The sequence below is a fragment of the Chelonoidis abingdonii genome, chromosome 3, assembly GCF_003597395.2.
Source record: "Chelonoidis abingdonii isolate Lonesome George chromosome 3, CheloAbing_2.0, whole genome shotgun sequence".
Taxonomy (NCBI): domain Eukaryota; kingdom Metazoa; phylum Chordata; order Testudines; family Testudinidae; genus Chelonoidis; species Chelonoidis abingdonii.
The window spans coordinates 84,435,268-84,454,743 of NC_133771.1; the positions used below are offsets into that span (position 1 = coordinate 84,435,268).

At 40.5% G+C, this 19,476-nt stretch overlaps 1 protein-coding gene across 2 annotated transcripts in view; it reads left to right on the forward strand.

The window, feature by feature from the left end:
* The window catches only part of PRDM1 (PR/SET domain 1), a 119,187-nt gene extending 108,048 nt beyond the window's left edge, over nucleotides 1–11,139 (forward strand). For both annotated transcript variants that reach the window (XM_075063859.1, XM_032783580.1), the window contains 3 exons: nucleotides 7,922–9,000; nucleotides 9,603–9,731; nucleotides 10,004–11,139. In XM_075063859.1, the coding sequence (XP_074919960.1) occupies nucleotides 7,922–9,000; nucleotides 9,603–9,731; nucleotides 10,004–10,579 (1,784 nt within the window). In that variant the 3' untranslated portion in view covers nucleotides 10,580–11,139. The remainder of the gene's footprint in view (nucleotides 1–7,921; nucleotides 9,001–9,602; nucleotides 9,732–10,003) is intronic.
* Nucleotides 11,140–19,476: the final 8,337 nt, after the last annotated feature.

A 19,476-nucleotide genomic window follows, 5' to 3' on the forward strand; every position in this document is an offset into this window, starting at 1 on the left:
CCTTGCACAAGCTGTAGATTTTAGTGATTTAAAATAATCAAAGAATTTCCTCTAGTTTAACTGAAGCCCTTAATTGAAGGAAGTTATCAGAACCACCACATAGAACACAAACATAGATACACCCATTTGCCTCCATGAGGACAATTTTTTAACTTTAAATATAACCTCTCAAGTTGGTTCATTTAGGCTCCAATTCAGGAAAGCGTGGGTATTCAGGATAGCATTTAAGCACATGCTTGATTATGTGCTTTAGTGCTTTCCTGAATCAAGCCTGAGGGCCCTGTTCTGCAAACATTTATGCACAGTGAGACTACTCATTGTAGTAAAGTTGACCATATGCATAAGTGTTTGCAAGAAGATATGAGGGTTCGTAGGATTAGAGCCCTGATTTGTTTTAGGGGGAGGAAGTATAATCTTACCATTTACATATTTCCATCTTCCTTTTTTCCTAATCTGTTGACATTGTTTTGAATCAAGATATGAGTAATAACAAAGAAAATCACCTTCAAATAGTGCCTTTATTACCCATTGTGCAATACATGTTTTAGGTGTGGTGACACATGATTTCTACATTCTGTGGACCAAGAAATAATTTCCACTATTTCATCAAACCTACTGTACTTACTAAATAATGATTCCAAATGAATCCTGACAGTCACTAATAGCCTAAAGCCTGTCATGCTTTAATATAACTGGCATAGATTCTGTGGAGCATCTCAGTGTTAGAGGAGTTGAGGTTGTTTGTGGGTCTTGCTGCTGTTGTTGATGATGACTTCTCCCAAAATAGAATCACAGTGTATTATAGTCATGATCTGATTCAATGTCCTTCATTACATCATAAGATGATACAACAGCCTGCTGTCCTGACAAGTTTGTCCCATCAGACAAACCCAGGAAGGTGGCACCCTATTTTGATACACCTGTCTGAAAGGTTTGGGGATATAATTTGTAGATCTAACAAAAGCCTTTTTAACAGAGAAAGAAATGTTAAAAAGACACTGGCTGAGTTAAAAAGAAATCCATACCTGTGCTATGTTAACTTTGGAACAAAACATTTTTTAAAAAATCTAATCTCATTTTCATTCTTTATCCTGGCTCTTACATTTTGTACTTCTCTTTGCCTAAAACAATTAAAATGGGTAGTTATTTTCCCATTTGTTTATGGTCGGTTTCACTTTCTGGTTTTAATATACTAGGACCATGCTACAATGTTTGGGTTGGCAGGAAATAGTTAACAAAATGGAATCTTAAAAAGGTCATGGTAAGATTTTATATAGGTTTTAGGTTTTGTGAGAGACCTGAATTTTGGGCTAAATTTGACTTTATAGTGCCACTTTAAAATGTTGAGAATTAAGTTAAGGTTTCGTTCAAAGACCTTCCTTATGCAAAACATTTTTAAAAAAATCAAGTCACACAGTCTTGGAGCCATTTAGAAAACAGATGATCAAATTATATACTTGTAAATGTTGGTCTCCATTCTCGGTTTGAGTAGAAACGTTCTTTGTTTTGCCTACTTCAGAACTTCTAGGTTCTCTTTCTACTAGCAAAGGAGGTTCTTAATTTAGATCGAAAATGTGAATCGGCATAATTAAACTTCACCACTCGAAGTGTTGAGTAGCTTTTTACTCTTGAAATGACTCTACCCACCTACAACGGTTTTTCAAGTTTTTAGAAAAAACAGGTCTTTTGTTTTTATTAAATCTGTCTGAAGCTACAGCTAGGAGAGGCATAAATGAGAACAAAAAAAACCTGACAGCTATTCAACTAGTTGTGAAAATAGGCCCCGAAACACACAAACTGGAGGGGGCTGAAGGGCTTTAGACATAGCCTTTCTTAAACATTGTATTAAAACTTTTGAGGAACAAGAGTTTTGCCTCTGTCTCATACTGTTCTAAGGCCTGATCCAATATCCATTGAAGTAGGTTGGAGTCTCTCCACTGACTTCAGAAGGAGCTATCTCAAGCCCCTGTGAGAGGAGCATCTTTTTATCAGTTCAGTAACTTAATGATGCAGTCCTATGGTTCCTGTTTGTCACAATCCTATCAACTATTTTGTCTCAGACCAGAGCTCTGGATAGATATGTGATAGTGTATGTGTACAATAGGTGTTATCACCAATGCTTAAAGGAAAAAAACCCTCTGTGGTAAAGAATAATTCAATTTATGGGTACTTTCAAGAATAAAAATTACAAACCTCCAAATGAACTTTCAATCCGGCTTGCCCAGTATGACACAAAAGCCTTTCTGTAGGGTAATACAACCGACCACCTGACCAGGCTGGTGATAGTGACTGTGAAATACTCAGGGAGATTAGAGAGGCTATAAATCAATAATAATGGAGGATTTCAACTATCCCCCTATTGACTGGGTACACGTCGCCTCAGGACAGGATGCAGAAATCAAGTTTATTGACATCTTAAATGACTGCTTCTTGGAGCAGTTAGTCCTGGAACCCACAAGAGGAGAGCAATTCTTGATTTAGTCCTAAGTGGTGCACAGGATCTGGCCCAAGAGGTGAATGTAGCTGAACTGCTTGGTTATAGTGACCATAACAGAATAAAATTTAACATCGAGGGGGGAGAGGAAACACACCAAAGCAGCTCAGCACAGTACTATTTAATTTCAGAAGGGCAACTACACAAGAAAGAGGAAGTTAGGCAAACAGAAATTAAGAAGTACAGTGCGAAAAGTGAAATCCCTGCAAGCTGCATGGAAACTTTTTAAAGATATCTTAATAGAGACTCAGTTTAAATGTATACCTCAAATTAAAAAACCTAGTAAGAGGACCAAAAAAACGCCACCATGGCTAAACAACAAAGTAAAAGAAGCAGTTAGAGGCAAAAAAGCATCTTTAAAAAAAGTGGAAGTTAAATCCTAATGAGGAAAATAGAAAGGAGCATAAACTCTGGCAAGTGAAGTGTAAAAATATAATTAGGAAGGCCAAAAAAAGAATTTGAAGAACAGCTAGCAAAGACTCAAAAAGTAATAGCAAAAAATTTTTTTAAGTACATCAGAAGCAGGAAGCCTGCTAAACAACCAGTGGGCGCCACTGACGATCAAGATGCTAAAGGAGCACTCAAGGACAATAAGGCATTGCGAGGAAAACTAAATGAATTCTTTGCATTGGTCTCATGGCTGAGGATGTGAGGGAGATTCCCAAACCTGAGCCATTCTTTTTAGGTGACAAATCTGAGGACTGTCCCAGATTGAGGTGTCATTAGAGGAGGTTTTGGAACAAATTGATAAACTAAACAGTAATAAGTCACCAGGACCAGATGGTATTCACCCAAGAGTTCTGAAGGAACTCAAATGAAAATTGCAGAACTACTAACTGTATCTGTAACCTATCATTTAAATCAGCTTCTGTACCAAATGACTGGAGGATAGCTAATGTGATGCCAATTTTTTAAAAAGGGCTCCAGAGGTGATTCCTGGCAATTACAGGCCAGTAAGCCTGACTTCAGTACCAGGCAAAACTGGTTTGAAACTATAGTAAAGAACAAAAATTGTCAGACACATAGATGAACATAATTTGTTGGGAAGAGTCAACATGGTTTTTGTAAAGGAAATCATGCCTCACCAATCTACTAGAATTCTTTGAGGGGGTCAACAAGCATGTGGACAAGGGGGATCCAGTGGATATAGTGTATTTAGATTTTCAGAAAGCCATTTGGACAGTAACTGGTTAAAAGATAGGAAACAAAGGGTAAGCATAAATGGTCAGTTTCAGAATGGAGAAGAGGAAATAGGGTGTCCCCTCTGTATGGGACCAGTCTGGTAACTATTCATAAAAGATAGGAAAAAGGGTAAAATAAATGGTCAGTTTTCAGAATGATAGAAAAATAATGCTACTCAAGATAGTTACTCCCAGGCAGTCTGCAATATGGGACCAGGTTACAAAATATCTCATAAATGGGTGACTGGGAACAAAATGGCAGATAAAACAGTGAGTTGGCAAAATTTCAGATGATACAAAATACTCAACTATACAGATAAAATTTAAATTCCACTCCAAGAGGCAGACTGGAAGAGCTACAAAAGGATCTCTCAAAACTGGGTGACATGTGCAACAAAATGGCAGATGAAATTCAATGTTGATAAATGCAAAGTAATGCACATTGGAAAACATAATCCCAACTATACATATAAATGATGGGGTAAATTAGCTGTTACCACTCAAGAAAGAGATCTTGGAGTCATTGTGGATAGTTCTCTGAAAACATCCACTCAATGTGCAGCAGCAGTCAAAAAAGCAACAGAATGTTGGGAATCATTAAGAAAGGGATAGATAATAAGACAGAAAATATCATATTGCCTCTATATAAATCCATGGTACTACCCACATCTTGAATACTGCGTGCAGATGTGGTCACCCCATCTCAAAAAAAGATTATATTGGAATGGAAAAGGTACAGAAAAGGACAACAAAAATGATTAGGGGTATGGAATAGCTGCCATATGACGAGAGATTAGTAAGACTGGGACTTTTCAGCTTGGAAGAGAGATGACTAAGGGGAGATACGATAGAGGTCTATAAAATCATGACTGGTGTGGAGAAAGTAAATAAGTGTTATTTACTCCTTCTCATAACACAAGAACTAGGGGTCACCAAATGAAATTAATAGGCAGCAGCTTTAAAACAAACAAAGGAAGTATATTTTCACACAACACACAGTCAACCCATGGAACTTGTTGTGAAGGAAAAGACTTTCTAACAGGGTTCAAAAAAGAACTAGATAAATTCATGGAGGATAGGTCCATCAATGGCTAGTAGCCAGGAGGGGCAGGGATGAAAAGCCATGCTCTGAAGTGTCCCTAGCCTCAGTTTGCCAGAAGCTGGGAATGGGTGACAGGGAATGGATCACTTGACAATTACCAGTTTTGTTAATTCCCTCTGAATCACCTAGCACTGGCCACTGTCTGAATGGGTTAGATGGACCATTAGTGTGATTCTGTATGGCCATTTTTATGTAGTTAACTACATTACACTTGTTTTACACTCTACTCATATACTTATTTATGTGTTTCATCTGTCCGATATCTCCCACTGACGAGGTATGTTCAGGTGAGATTAGCATATACAAGGAGAAAAGGCAAATAAGAATTTGAGAGAAAGACAACATGCAAATTCAAGAGGTCTGGCATGATTATACTTAAAAATACTCCTTAAATAGTTGAGGCTTCTATCTACACACTGAAATTGGTAGGAGGGAAAGTATTATTGAGATCCCTGAAGGGAAATGGTAATTAAATTCAATCTGTCAAGTGACAATGTTGGACTATTGTGCAAAGAAAATTACATTCCCTGAATAGTCTTTCTTGTAGCTCACTCCTACACGTAAGAAACGTACCTTACACACCCTAATTGTTTAATCTCATCACACAGGAAGATTCATTCCTTCAGCTTAAGACAGTCTGGGTTCCTATGTCATTTTTCCAGCAGGGCTGTCTCTTCTTCTTCCTCTACCTTTTTTTCTTTAAAAAACAGAAGTGACAATTTTAACTTCCTGCTTGACAGGCCTTACTGATATGGGCCTGATAAGCTGATATTTATTTTTTGTCTAGTGTCTTCACAAGCCCTTCTCCTTTACCAGCTTTCAATAACCCCTGATCAGTATCTTTTCTGACAGTGTCACTCTGAATGTTTGCTCTGTGCTGCTGGCTCAGCAAGGAGCAACTGATAATAAGACAGAGATAACATCTCCTAGAACTCCACTAGGGAGACATGGGAGCTCTTGAACCCAGCAAACTAATATATTGATATGAAGACAACATACTGGTGGGGCGCGGGGGAGGTTATATAACTGATTACTAGCTCACCAAGACAGACAACAGTTCAAGTAAAACAGATTTTGTGACTTTAAAAATAAATAAATAAAGCTGTCTCTAGATCATTGTTTTCTTTCTCCTATTTTAATTGGATGACTGATATTTTACAGGGATAAGCCAGGCTCTTAGTTGCCTGAGGCATTTGTTGGCCAAGGAGAAAAAGGAAAATTCATGCTGTTATGAAAAGTGGCGTGGGCTGTTAAAAGTCCTCACATAATAGATAAGGCCTCCTTTTTTTTTTTTTTTTTTTTTTTTTTTTTTAAGGGTCTCATCGAAGATCCACTAACTCTCTGACAACTGCAAGGTACACCTTTAAAGAGTGAAGTGTTGAGTTCCTTGTTTATTATACTATTATTTGTTATTAAGGAAGTTGAGACCTTGAATAATTATACTGGTATCTAGAAAGGCAATTGGGAAATAGGTTGATCGTAAAGTACTCTCTGCACTTCTGTTTGTGTTTTCTAGATACTATTCCAATTTAAAGCATTTGATGCTTAAGCATATGGACATCTCTATACTTTCAATAAATTTTTAAGGTATAAAAGCTGCTCATATTTTTGACTTGTCATTGAAAACCACATATATGCCTGATGCTAGTCTCTTGTCTCTTGATGAAGATTCAGCTTTGAGAATTAATTGTTCTAAGTGCAATAAGACTTTGAAAGGTCCTTTTTTAACCCCAGTATTTTTAAGTAAAGGATCATTTTTTGCCTCACAATGCAATACTGCAAATTACAGATTCACTGAATGATGCTCAGTGTTCAGACAACAAACCTATGACAAAAGGGACAATGCTTACTGGCTCTTAGTATATTGCCTATTGGTTTTAACTCATCCACCAAAAACAAGTAAAGTTTTTTTTTTTTTTACTGACCAGATCAGAGAAGAAAAAAGTCAGTAAGTAGAAACTTTGCAATACTATCAAATAGCACTGCTTCCTAGTGTCAACTGATAGCAGTTTACCACTGGATATGTAAAAACATAGACACAAACAGTTGTGAATATATTCTCATTTATTATCTGTATTACCATCGTACCTAGTAGCTTTAGTCATGATTGTATAAAGGTTCTCTTATGGTTTATTCTGTAATAAAACTTCTTACAACAATCACTGTATGGTTAATTTAACTACTAACTTTAGGAGATTAGTAGAAAGAACTTGGCTTTAGCTAAAGATATCTTTATGGTAACTTTTATATATCAAATGTCTGGAAAGGTATAAAATGATTCTGAGAGAGAGAACCTAAAATGGCTGTTCCGAACAGATTTAAATGGACACTAGCAAGTATTTTGTCTCAAAACATAGATTTCAAGAGGAAAAAAATTGACTTAGGCTGGAGCCATGAATCTTGCTTTCCTTTGCTCTACTTTGGTGTAGTCTTTATAAAGTACAGCTGGAAGTCAAGGAGTTTTGCACACACTGAATGCCATAGAAAATCTGCAGTAAATAGCCTGCTTTGTTGTAGATGTTACTAGGCAGTATATTGAATGACTAATAGTCTGTTTACTGATGTAGAGTACCTTCTTTCATCCTAGCCAGTCCCATATTTTTTGGTACTGTAAGTAATTGAACTGGCTGGTGAAGTGGCTGTTGTGGTTTGGCAAAGGTTGATTTGCCATGTCTTGCTATTCCAAGGGGAAGCGTTTCTGAGAGCTCAAGCTCTCCAAAGGCTTTCTGTTAAATCTGTAATAACAAATGCTTGTTCATCCCAGTTATTAGAAATCTATTGTACGAATTTATAGTAGATCTACTCAAATTCATGCGGAGGGAGGATAAATCAGTTTGAACATTGACAACTGCCACTCTCAGAACAAATCATCATCAGACTGCTCTAGCTATGTATATACTTGTGGATATCCCTTATATTAACAGTGTATATCTGTCCTGCTTTTTGTTAACTCTTTACATCCCAAAGTAGTCCTCCTTTGCACAGAAGCTAACTTTTTGGATGAGTTAAAAGATTGTACTGACGAGATTCATCTGTTCTTCTGACCTTCTGATTAAGCTTGTAGAAGTAGATTGTACTTAAAAATGAGGAATGTTGTTCCATAATGACTTGTTAAATAATCATTGCCTTGTCTTTGTCTTTCAGCACAAAGCCACGTTAATCCAAAGCAGCAAAGCACTGATAAAAATGAGCTTTATCAGAAAAGTATCCCAAAGAGAGAGCATAGTGTGAAAGAAATTCTGAAAACTGAACCCAACCATTCAAAAGGAAAGGACTTATTCCAGACTAACATTTCACCAATTACTTCAGAAAAACACTTCGATGACTTGAGAAAAAACTATAGCCCGGAAAGGTCTTTCTTTCCTCGTGTTGTCTATCCAATCCGACCTCACATTCCAGAAGATTATTTGAAAACTTCCCTAGTTTATGGGATGGAAAGACCTAGCTACATTACTCACTCACCCATCCAGTCTTCTACCACACCAAGTCCTTCAGCAAGGAGCAGCCCAAACCAAAGCTTAAAAAGCTCAAGCCCTCACAGCAGTCCGGGGGTTACAGTTTCACCTCTGGCACCTACTTCTCAAGAACATAGAGAATCTCACTCATATTTGAATGGACCCTATGGTTCAGAAGGATTGGGGTCTTATCCTGGATATGCACCCTCTAGCCATCTCTCACCATTTTTATCCTCTTATAATTCCCACTTTCAAAAATTCCTGTTATCGCCGTACAGTATGAGCTGTAATAATCTGAGCGCTTTGAACAATATCAACGGCATCAACAATTTCAATCTGTTCCCAAGGATGTATCCTCTCTATAGCAACCTACTCAGTGGAGGAAGCATTTCCCATCACATGCTGAACCCAGCTCCTCTGCCAAGTTCATTGCCACAACCCGATCATCCAAGAGATTTCCTCATACCAGCACCTAACAGTGCCTTTTCCATCACAAGCGCTGCTGTCAGCATGAAAGACAAACCATGCAGCCCCACCAGTGGGTCCCCCACAGCTGGCACAGCAGCCACTTCAGAACACATAATGCAACCTAAACCTACCTCAGCAGTATTGGCTGCCACCAGTGAAGAAGCCATGAATCTCATTAAAAGTAAGAGGAATATGACTGGTTACAAAACCCTTCCATATCCACTGAAGAAGCAGAATGGGAAGATCAAGTATGAATGCAATGTTTGCTCCAAGACCTTTGGCCAGCTCTCCAATCTGAAGGTAGGCATTAAGGCAATAGCCTAATTACACCTCTACCCCAATATAACGCTGTCCCTGGGAGCCAAAAAATCTTACCGTGTTTAGGTGAAACCACGTTATATCAAACTTGCTTTGATCCACCGGAGTGCACAGCCCCCCCCTCCCCCCCCGAGCGCTGCTTTACCACATTATATTATATCCAAATTCATGTTATATTGGGTTGCGTTATATGGGGGTAGAGGTGTATAATGAAAACATTCCCATCTTTAACAAAATATATTACATTTTCATCATGGTTGGAAAGCTTTTATTTTTTTTTTACCTGTAACTTACCTAGCATCCCTGCTTTCCTCCTTTTAAGAGACAACCAGTTCATCTAGGTTTCATGCTATACTTATCACCGTGGTATCATGGTAGTAAACGTGATGGTTTTCATTTTTGTTTAAATATATTTATTTTTTTAACGTTGAAGTGTCCTAAAAAAAAAACTTGATGATTTCCATGCAATGTGTTCTGCCTGTGGGATGCCGCTAGTAACTTTGCAAATGTTTGCGGGTTTTTGTTTATAAAGTACTATGTTTGTAGTTACTGGAAACTACAGTAAATGTTTTGTTTCTCATTAGGTCCACCTCAGAGTACATAGTGGAGAGAGACCATTCAAATGTCAGACTTGCAATAAAGGGTTCACTCAGCTGGCTCATCTCCAGAAGCACTATCTGGTACACACAGGAGAAAAGCCTCATGAGTGTCAGGTATGTAGCGTTCCATGCACGGCGAGATCATCAGCTTCACTTTTTGCCTGCTACAGCATCTGCCAGACAAGCTGTCGGCCAAATGCTACTCAACAAGATTAAAAAGTTAATTTGGGGGTGTTTGTTTTAAATGTGAAAGTCTAAAGATGCAGTAGTGGGAAGCGGCTTTTTCAACACACCAGGCTTTCCTATTTATCTGCAATTACAAACAAACAAAAACAACCCTCCCACTCACTCACTGTTGGTTTTTTTCCTGTTGCCTCCAAAATTAGGTTTGCCATAAACGATTCAGCAGCACTAGCAATCTAAAGACCCATCTGCGACTCCACTCTGGAGAAAAGCCTTATCAGTGCAAGCTGTGCCCTGCTAAATTCACCCAGTTTGTGCACCTGAAGCTGCATAAGCGTCTCCATACTAGGGAACGGCCACACAAGTGTGTCCACTGCCACAAGAGCTATATTCACCTCTGCAGCCTCAAAGTCCATCTGAAAGGCAATTGCCCTGTAGCCTCTGCCTCTGGCCTCTCAGTGGAGGACCTGAATCGTATCAATGAAGAGATTGAGAAGTTCGACATCAGTGACAGTGCGGACAGGTTGGAAGATGTGGAGGACAATATCGATACGGCATCTGTTGTCGAAAAAGAAATACTGGCCATGCTCAGAAGAGAGATAGAAGGAGTTAGTCTTAAAGTATCTTTGCAGAGGAACATGGGAAATGGACTTATCTCCTCAGGATGTAACCTTTACGAATCTTCAGACATGTCAATTATGAAGTTGCCTCATGGTCATCCACTACCTCTGTTACCTATAAAGGTCAAGAAAGAAACAGTTGAACCAATGGACCCTTAAGACTCTTCCCCCCCACCCACCCAAGAAGGGATTTTTATTTATGACTTGGTGAGTCAGGGTGCCTGTAGCAATTGCTTGTACATAGTTTCTATGCTGCAAAGCAATCTTGGCTTACAGTAGTTTCCCTCATCCTCCAGTTGAAAGAAGGAACTCCAAAGTTATTGTATTCTCAGGGCATGAAAAGAGGCAAGGACTATGTATTGCCTCCCACTTACTAAAAGACGATCATCAATCCATAATTACTTTTTCAATGACAGTACTTAATAATTTATTATGCAATTTACCATTCTAAAAGCAATAATTAGCAAACGTTTACAATGACCAGAAAATTCGTTGTAATTTTGAATATAAATCTTTATATTTTTGTCTTGTGGCCATTCCTTGTAGATAATTTTTTTTTCTCTGCACATCTCTTTTAAAAACCTAAGATTGGGGGGAAAACATTACTTCAGTAAATGTGTCTATGTACCAGTGTTTTTGAAAAGGAGGTTTTTTTATTGCCAAAGGTGGGTATTTGACATGTTACATGGTTTGAAAAGTGCTGTGTACTTTCATGAAGCAGGTAGATGAGCAAAATAATTCCCCTCCCCCCCCCCCGCCCCAAAATGTGACTAGCAGTAAACAGGGGAAAGAATACCATACCTGCCTATCTGTGAGTTGGAGAGAGATTCTTCTACCTGCAGCACTACCCATAACAGCTGTGGAATAACAAATACCCAGCCTCACATAAATAATACAACAGACAGGCTTTTAGAAAACAATAGCAGACATGTTACATTCTGTGACTTTGTAACCCAAAGCAATGCATGAATGTGAAAAAGTGGCTGTTTTTAAAAATGACTAAACTTGTTGCAAAAGCAGTTTAAAAGTCAAACATATAGATATCCCAATGTGCTGCCTACAAGGAGCATTTGGCTGAGATTTTATTGCCAGAGTCTTCTGGGGATCAAAAGACAGTCAGATTCCTTGAGAAATAAGGTTTTTTTGTTTTTATTTCCCTCCCACTTTCCTTGGGCAGAAGGAGATAATGAAGTCCCTTTCCTGGCACCTTTTTTTTTTTTTGTTTGTTTGTTTCCTGTACGATTCAGAGTTTCTTCAGTATTTGTGTTTGTACATTTTGTGGTTAATTTAATTGAAGATGAAAAGGGCATTGGCAAAGTTGTTGAACAACAATTACCTCATTGCGTGTGTCCAGTGGTGCAAAAAATGCTGTTTTATCTAATGCTTTGCTACTTTAGAGAAGAAACCAAATGTTCACAGAAAAGATAGAATGCACGTTCTCTTATCTTTTTGTTTTGCTAAGCCCAAAGATGATATGTTGGCATTGGAGGTGAAGCAAAGAACACATGTATATTTATAGATATATTTATGTCACTATACCATATATGTATATAGATATATATTTATACCACTTAAGTTGTGAGCCAAACCATGTAATAAAACCTATTTTTCATTTAAGTGTGAAGATCAAATGTTATCCAGCTTTGCATATGATCTGATGACCCCAACATCAGAATGCTGCTTTAAGGCATTTATCACTTGCTAGTACACATGCACAGTTGCTCATTTGGGGCCTGATCTTGCCAAACACTTACATTAATAACTTTACTGATGTGCAGTCTCACAGAATTCAGTGGGATTATACACTTCATAGTGTTTGCAGGACTGGGTCTTGGATCTCCTCATATCTTTGTTGGATTGTTGGTTTTTTGAATAACCAAACAACAAGAAAAACTTAACTGGGAAAAAAAAAACTCTGAAAACAAACCAAAAGAAATCAAAATCTCAACCATGTATGGTGTAAATATAATACACAATGGTGAAGAGTGGAATGAACTATTTAAAGTAATTTGGGTTATTTAGGATGACCCTAATGTCTCATTTTTGTCTGCCCCATAAGAGTGATATGGTCACATGCAACTTGCAGAAAAATAAATAGCATTATTACACCCTATACCACTGTATACATTCTATCTTTCTATCTGCTATTCTTATAAATTATAGAGTTAAATAGACCACTTCATAAAGCCAGGGTTTAGGGATTTTTTTAAAAAATGTCATTCTAATGCCTTCTACTAATAAATAAATAAACCCCAAACCTAAGAAAATCCAAGGAAGTCTCTAAATATAGCTTTTGAAGGATTACAGTTGTACGTTCATTACATTTCCGTTCCTGTAAATCGTGAGGCTGACATCTTTTAATGTAGCAATGATTCTCAAAAATAGTACTTAACTGTAGGATAAACCAAAGTATCACTACTGTCACTGGGCACACACTTCTCCTTTTATTTGCCTGTAGTGCTTTCTTTGTATTTGTTACAAATTTTACAAAGATTAATATGCATCAGCTTTAAGAATTGTTACTCCTCTTTACTGTTTTTTTCCCATTTCCCTTAGAACTTTTATATGTGAATGTAGCAACAATCAACAGTGTTTTTTTCTCTTTTAAGAAAGACTCTGACCAAAGTTAACAAGCTTTTTACTTTACTAGAACAACAAACTATCTTATGTTTACGTACTGGTTTACATCGTTATTTATGTGCGAATTGTCAATGTAAATTAAATATAAATATTCATTGCTTTATTAATGCTTCACTTGTCTTCGATGTCTTACACTGTCTGCACACGCAACTGATTTTCAGACTACATTCCCACCCTTAGCCACAAACACATTGCATACTGACAACTACCATGTCATGAATAATACTGACTTCTGCCTTTTGTGAGTTTTTCTTTCTATAATTCAAATGTAACATATAACAGTGCTACAGTTGAGTACAGTATTTTCTTGACTAGATTACTCTCTTGGTTTTTAGCCTATAACACTTTTTCTTTTCTTTAGAATGTCAAAAGTTATGATAAAAGGATTTTTACAATATCTGCCTTTCGGAGACATGACCAGGGTTTTAATATTACATTTTTTTCCAAATGCTTATCATTTCTGGCCTGAAACTGTAACCACTGGGACCACAATGAGACAATCATAACGTTAGCATGAGACCACTTAATCCTGTATTAACATAGTGGGAACTACATTCAAAACAAATGAGGATCTCACAAAATAGATGCTCTTATGAGCTAATTCTAGAAAAAGTTTGAGTTCGCTCAGCCAAAACTGAATAACAGCATGGAGATCCTTCACAAAGTTAATTCCATGTTTGCTACTTCCATCATCCACTACTAGATCTAAAACAGAATAGGCCATGTGGCACCCTTTCTTACCTGAACGTTAAAGAAATAATTTCCTTACACTCAACACTATATGATGTTTTTAAAGTATTTCACTGTCCTCTTTAAATTCATTTAAACATCTGTCTCAAGAATTTGAAATATTGCCAACAGCAAACTGTGGAGTTAAGAAAACCAGAACACTGTTGTCATAAATGTGCCAAATGGTGCATGTTATACTCTTTTATTCTACAGAGCAATTGCTGTAATATTTTTTTTAAAGTAGGATAACCATTACCACCATAAATCATAGTTCATTACTTGGCAAGGCATTGCTTTGTGCGGGAAAGTTATGTCCTGGGGACACTGGTAAGCTTTAGAAGATGTTTAATAAACCACATTACATAAAAAGACAATGCACATTATACCTCGCAGCCTCATTAGCCTGAAGTCAGCAGCTGTTGCATTTGGTTTTGGTGAAACTGAAGCTAGTTAGCAGGCATTAAAGAGAGCATATTGTGACCAGAATACAGCGGACTTTACTTTTTTTTCCCTTTTTTTTTTTTTTTTTAAAGTATTAACAGTGTAAGAAACAAACGGTGCAGGTAACAGACAGACATTTTTCCTTCCTCTTTCTTCATAGGGACCCAATCATGTGAGGTATTTGGTGCTTCCTAGCAAAATGCTAAGTACCTACAACTCCCACTGAAGAAGTGAGAGGCTTGTTTACTATGCAATCTCAGTTAAAGTCCTTACAGAAGGCTTAATTTGAAATTCAATTTTAAATATTCTAGAGGAAAAATCTCTGATTTCCAATGGTTTTGCCAGCTGCTCTTGGGTTAACCCCACCAAGGAACATAGGCATTGCAAGCTGGGAGCAGGGAAACCCATGTTCAAAGGCCTGCTCTACATCAAGCAGAGGAAAAAATTGAACCATGGTCTCCCACATCTGAGGTAATTAACCAAGCTACTGGGTTAAAGGCTATAAGGGAGGAAGCCACCTTCTCCTCCTGTGTGTTGAGTTAAGCGTTCTCTGAGCACACCCACTAAATCATGCCCTGTAGGCAAGGTAGTTGGAGGGGCTGCTGGGGCTAAACAATAAGGCAGGCACTGAGTTGCTGGGCAGAAGCAGGACTGAGGCAGCTGTGCACATATCCAGCCACTAAAACATAGGTGCTTACGGACCCTGATGGCAAAAATTTAGATCCCAAGGTGCTTCAGGGACCTACAGTTAGCCAACATTGAACAGTGATTTTAAGGGTCTCAGACATGCCTAAATGTTAGATTTAGGAACCTAACTCCATAATGCTTGACACAAGAGCAAACTATATCTAAGATCAATCTAAATAAAGCCTTAAAAAGTATTTTCCATCACTACTGAGTTGTAGAGACTTGTAGCTTATGGCTAGACTCTAGGACAGAAATCAATTCATCCTCTCTTGCTGGCAATGCTGAACTAGAGAAAAGGAAAGAGTGACCCCATGAGTTCTTATTAGGCTATAAAGCCTTTCAGGTGTAGATAACTAGTTTCAAGTCAGTGAGCCACCATGCAGATATGGGGGGGGGGGTCCGCTGGCACAGTGCTTATTCCAAGATTTTGGCCTAAGACTTGGCATTCAGAGGCATTAAAGTGGAAAATATTTTTTTAATGTATATAAAACTATCTAATTCTTGTTAGCCATGAAACACTCAGCTCAGTACTGAGTACGATTAACCAAAAATTGAAAACAATCATGGAGCAAGGACAATACATTGGTATAATTTATTTAGAATGGCAAAAGAATTTTAATAAAATAATTATAATACAAAGCACAAGAGACAATGAGGGAAATACAACTGTGCTGTGATAAGGTCTAGTGATGGCTCTTAAAATGATTAGGAGATGGGGAAAATATAAAGAATGATTGGCTAATTCTCAATGTGGAAAGAAGGGAGGTGTGAGGTTCAATATTTTACAACTTGCAAGATCGGTGAATTGCTAAGTAGCAATATACCGCAATGACACGGTTCTGACTGAAAGCTGTGAGGAACTCTAGCTCAGTGGGTCTCAAAGCCGGTCCGCCGCTTGTTCAGGGAAAGCCCTTGGTGGGCCGGGCTGCTTTGTTTACCTGCTACGTCCACAGGTTCGGCCGATTGAGATTCCCACTGGACACGCCATTTCCTACAGCCCCCATTGGCCTGGAACAGCGAATCGCAGCCAGTGGGAACCACGTTCAGCCAAATCTGCAGCTGCAGCAGGTAAACAAATTGGCCCGGCCCGCCAGGGGTTTTCCCTGAACAAGCAGTGGACTGGCTTTGAGAACTACTGCTCTAGAAGGTCCTAAATACCCAGGAAATTGAGTAACCCAAAAACAGGTGAATGGTGGAGGGATAGCTCAGTGGTTTGAGCATTAGCCTGCTAAACCCAGGGTTGTGAGCTCAATCATTGAGGGAGCCACCCAGGGATCTGGGCAAAAGTCAGTACTTGGTCCTGCTAGTGATGGCAAGGGGCTGGACTTGATGACCTTTTGGTCTCTTCCAGCTCTATGAAATAATAAAAAATAGGTGTATATCTTGTGACAGACCCAAACCAGTGGGGTACAGGAGTCTAGTAGAAGACAAATACACTGGTCACTGGATGAGTAGTTTTCTGTTCCCTGAATGACCAGAGCAGGGGCGGCACTAGAGTAATTAGAACACCTGCAGCCAATCAAGGCAGGCTATCAGGGCAACTGGGTTTAAAAAGGAGCTCATTCCAGTCAGGTGAGGAGGAGCCAGAGGAGAGGAAATGCATGTAAAGAGCTGAGAGTGAGAGGCTGTGCTGCTGGAGGATTGAGGAGGACAAGCGTTATCGGACACCAGCAGGAAGGTCCTGTGGTGAGGATAAAGAAGGTGTTTGGAGGAGGCCATGGGGAAGTAGCCTAGGGAGTTGTAGCTGTTATGCAGCTGTTACAGGAGGCACTATAGACAGCTGTGATCCACAGGGCCCTGGGCTGGAACCCGGAGTAGAGGGTGGGCCTGGGTTCCCTCCAAACCTCCCAACTCCTGATCAGACACAGGAGAAGTTGATCCAGATTGCGGGGAAGATCACTGAGGTGAGCAAATCTCCCAATAAGCGCAGGACCCACCAGGGTAGAGGAGGAACTTTGTCACAATCTCCATGTATTATTATTATTATCATCATCATCAATATAGCAGGGGTCGGCTGCACACAGCTCACCAAGGTAAGCACCCTGGCGGGCTGGGCCAGTTTGTTCACCTGCCGCATAGGCAGGTTTGGCCAATCGCAGCTCCCACTGGCCGCAGTTCACTGCTGCAGACCAATGAGGGCTGCGGGAAGCAGCACAGGCTGAGGAACGTGCTGGCTGCAGCTTCCTGCCGCCCCCATTGGCCTGGAGCAGCGAACCACAGCCAGTGGGATCCACTATCGGCCAAACCTGCTGACACAGGTGTTTACCCTGGCAAGCCGCATGCCAGAAGTTGCTGACCCCTGCAATATAGGCAAGTGCAAGGAAATGTACACCAAAAGAAGGAACAAGTCACATCTGGCCTCACCTCACCCATGCTGGAGACCACTTGCTCTGTCTATGCCATCCTTTGCTGTGAGCTGCCATGCTTGATTTGAAAGCCAGTAGATAACCAATCAGAGCAGTAGCAGTTGTGGGGTGGAGGCTGGATGGTCAGATAGCAAATGTGACAAATAGAGTTGCCAAGTGTCTGGTTTTTGACCGGAACCCCCAGTTGAAAAGGACCCTGGTGACTTTGGTCAGCACTGCTGACTGGACCTTTAGAAGTCAGGTCGGCGGCACAGTGGGACTAAGGTAAGCTCCCTGCCTGTCTTTGCACCACTTGGCTCCCAGAAGCAGCAGCATGTCCCCTCTCTGGTTCCTACACAGCGGGACAGTCAGGGGGGCTCTGTGCGATGCCCCCACCCTCAATGCCAGCTTCTCAGCTCCCATTGGCTGGGAACCACAGCCAATGGGAGCTGTCCAGGTGGCACCTGCTGATGGGACAGCATGCAGAGGCGCCTGGTCACACCTCCGCATAGGGGCTGGAGGGAGGGGGGGCATGCCACTGCTTTCAGGAGCAGCTTGAGGTAAGCGCTACCTGGAGCTTGCATCCCTGACCCACTCCTGAACCCCAACCCCCTGCCCCAGCCCTGATCCTCCTCCCACCCTCCAAATCCCTCAGTCCCAGCCCAGAGCACTCTCCTACACTCCAAACCCTCAGCCAGCACCCCAGAGCCTGCACCTCCAGCCGAAGCCCTCACACTGCCTCCCCTGCACCTCAAACCTTTCAGCCTCAGCCCAGAGCCCCCTCCTGTACCCCAAACCCCTCATCCCCAGCCACACCCCAGAGCCCACACTCCAGCCCAGAGCCGGTGCTCCTAGCTGAAGCCCTCACCCCCTCCTGCACCCCAACCCCCTGCCCCAGCCCAGTGAAAATGAGTGAGTGAGTGAGGGTGGGGAGAGTGAGCCGGGATGGAGTGAGCAGGTGTGGGGGCTCAGAGAAGGGGCATGGCCTCGGACAAGGGGCAGAGAATGGGCAGAGCAAGGGTGTTCGGTTTTGTGCAAGTATAAAGTTGGCAACCTTAGTGACAAATCAGGACAGGAGGTGGTGGATAATAGGCATCTATATAAGAAAAAAGCCCTGAATATCGGGACTGTCCCTATAAAATTAGGACATCTGGTCACCCTAGTGGAGGCCCAAGCATGCTCTCTGCTGAAGAGACAGGTTACTATAAACACTTGCCTACTCAGCAACTGAGGGTGGAGAGAACTATTTTTTGGTAGCCATAGTGGGCCTATGAAGGAGCTAGCTGAAAGAGAAACTGAAGCCATTTTAAAAAGGGGAGCAATTGTGCAGCTATATGCTACAATTTTGACTGGAATTTTACATAAGTGCCATTTCCCTTGACCGGAGTTTGGACAAATATAAGGGCCAGAGCATTGAGGAACTAGGAATTAACCAAAAGTATTAACTGTTTCAAAAGAACCTGGCCTGAAAAGTAGTACAAAAACACCAGGCTAAGGGAAAAGTTCTGCAAAAGAGCATACTAGATGTTGTTAGCAGTTCCTTCAGCATAGCTAGTTAGTGTAATTATACTCATTTTACAGATGGGGAACGGAAGTCCTGAGAGGTGAAGTGTCTTGCCCATGGTTAAACTGCAAATCAGAGGCAGAATGGAATAGAAGCCAGGTGTCAGACTCTAAGCACAGTTCTAACTACTCAACATGCCTCATGTTTCTGCTACTCAGAAGGCTCCTGGCTCAAACTGGTGACTTCATAAAAGGCACTTAGTGCCTGCGTCTGTTTACTTTACCAACCAAATGGGAAGAAGAAACTAGATTGGCTGCTGGGCAACAAGAGCCATTAGAATGACAGAGCTAGGTAAGATTACTAGTCAGCGCTTTTGACAGAAGACAAAGTTGGAGCCAAGCCATTCTTAGGAATAACTACTGCCACCCAATACTGCAGTCTCCTTCTATGTAAGGAGCTACACGTTACCTCTCTGCATGTCACCTGAGGACCTCCCACTTCTGAAAGAGCCAGACATACAGCAGGGAGTGTGGAAAAAGAGAAGGAAAATAACCCTTGAGCTATCAACCAAGTGAGAAAATCAGAGAAAAACCTGCAGCTGGGGGGCGAGGAGGTGAGAAGTGAAACCTAGAAGCACAGGGAAGCCCAAGAGATAGAGCAAAACAGAGCTTCTTCTGGGACTAGTGCCCAGCAGTTAGGGCATAGCTTAG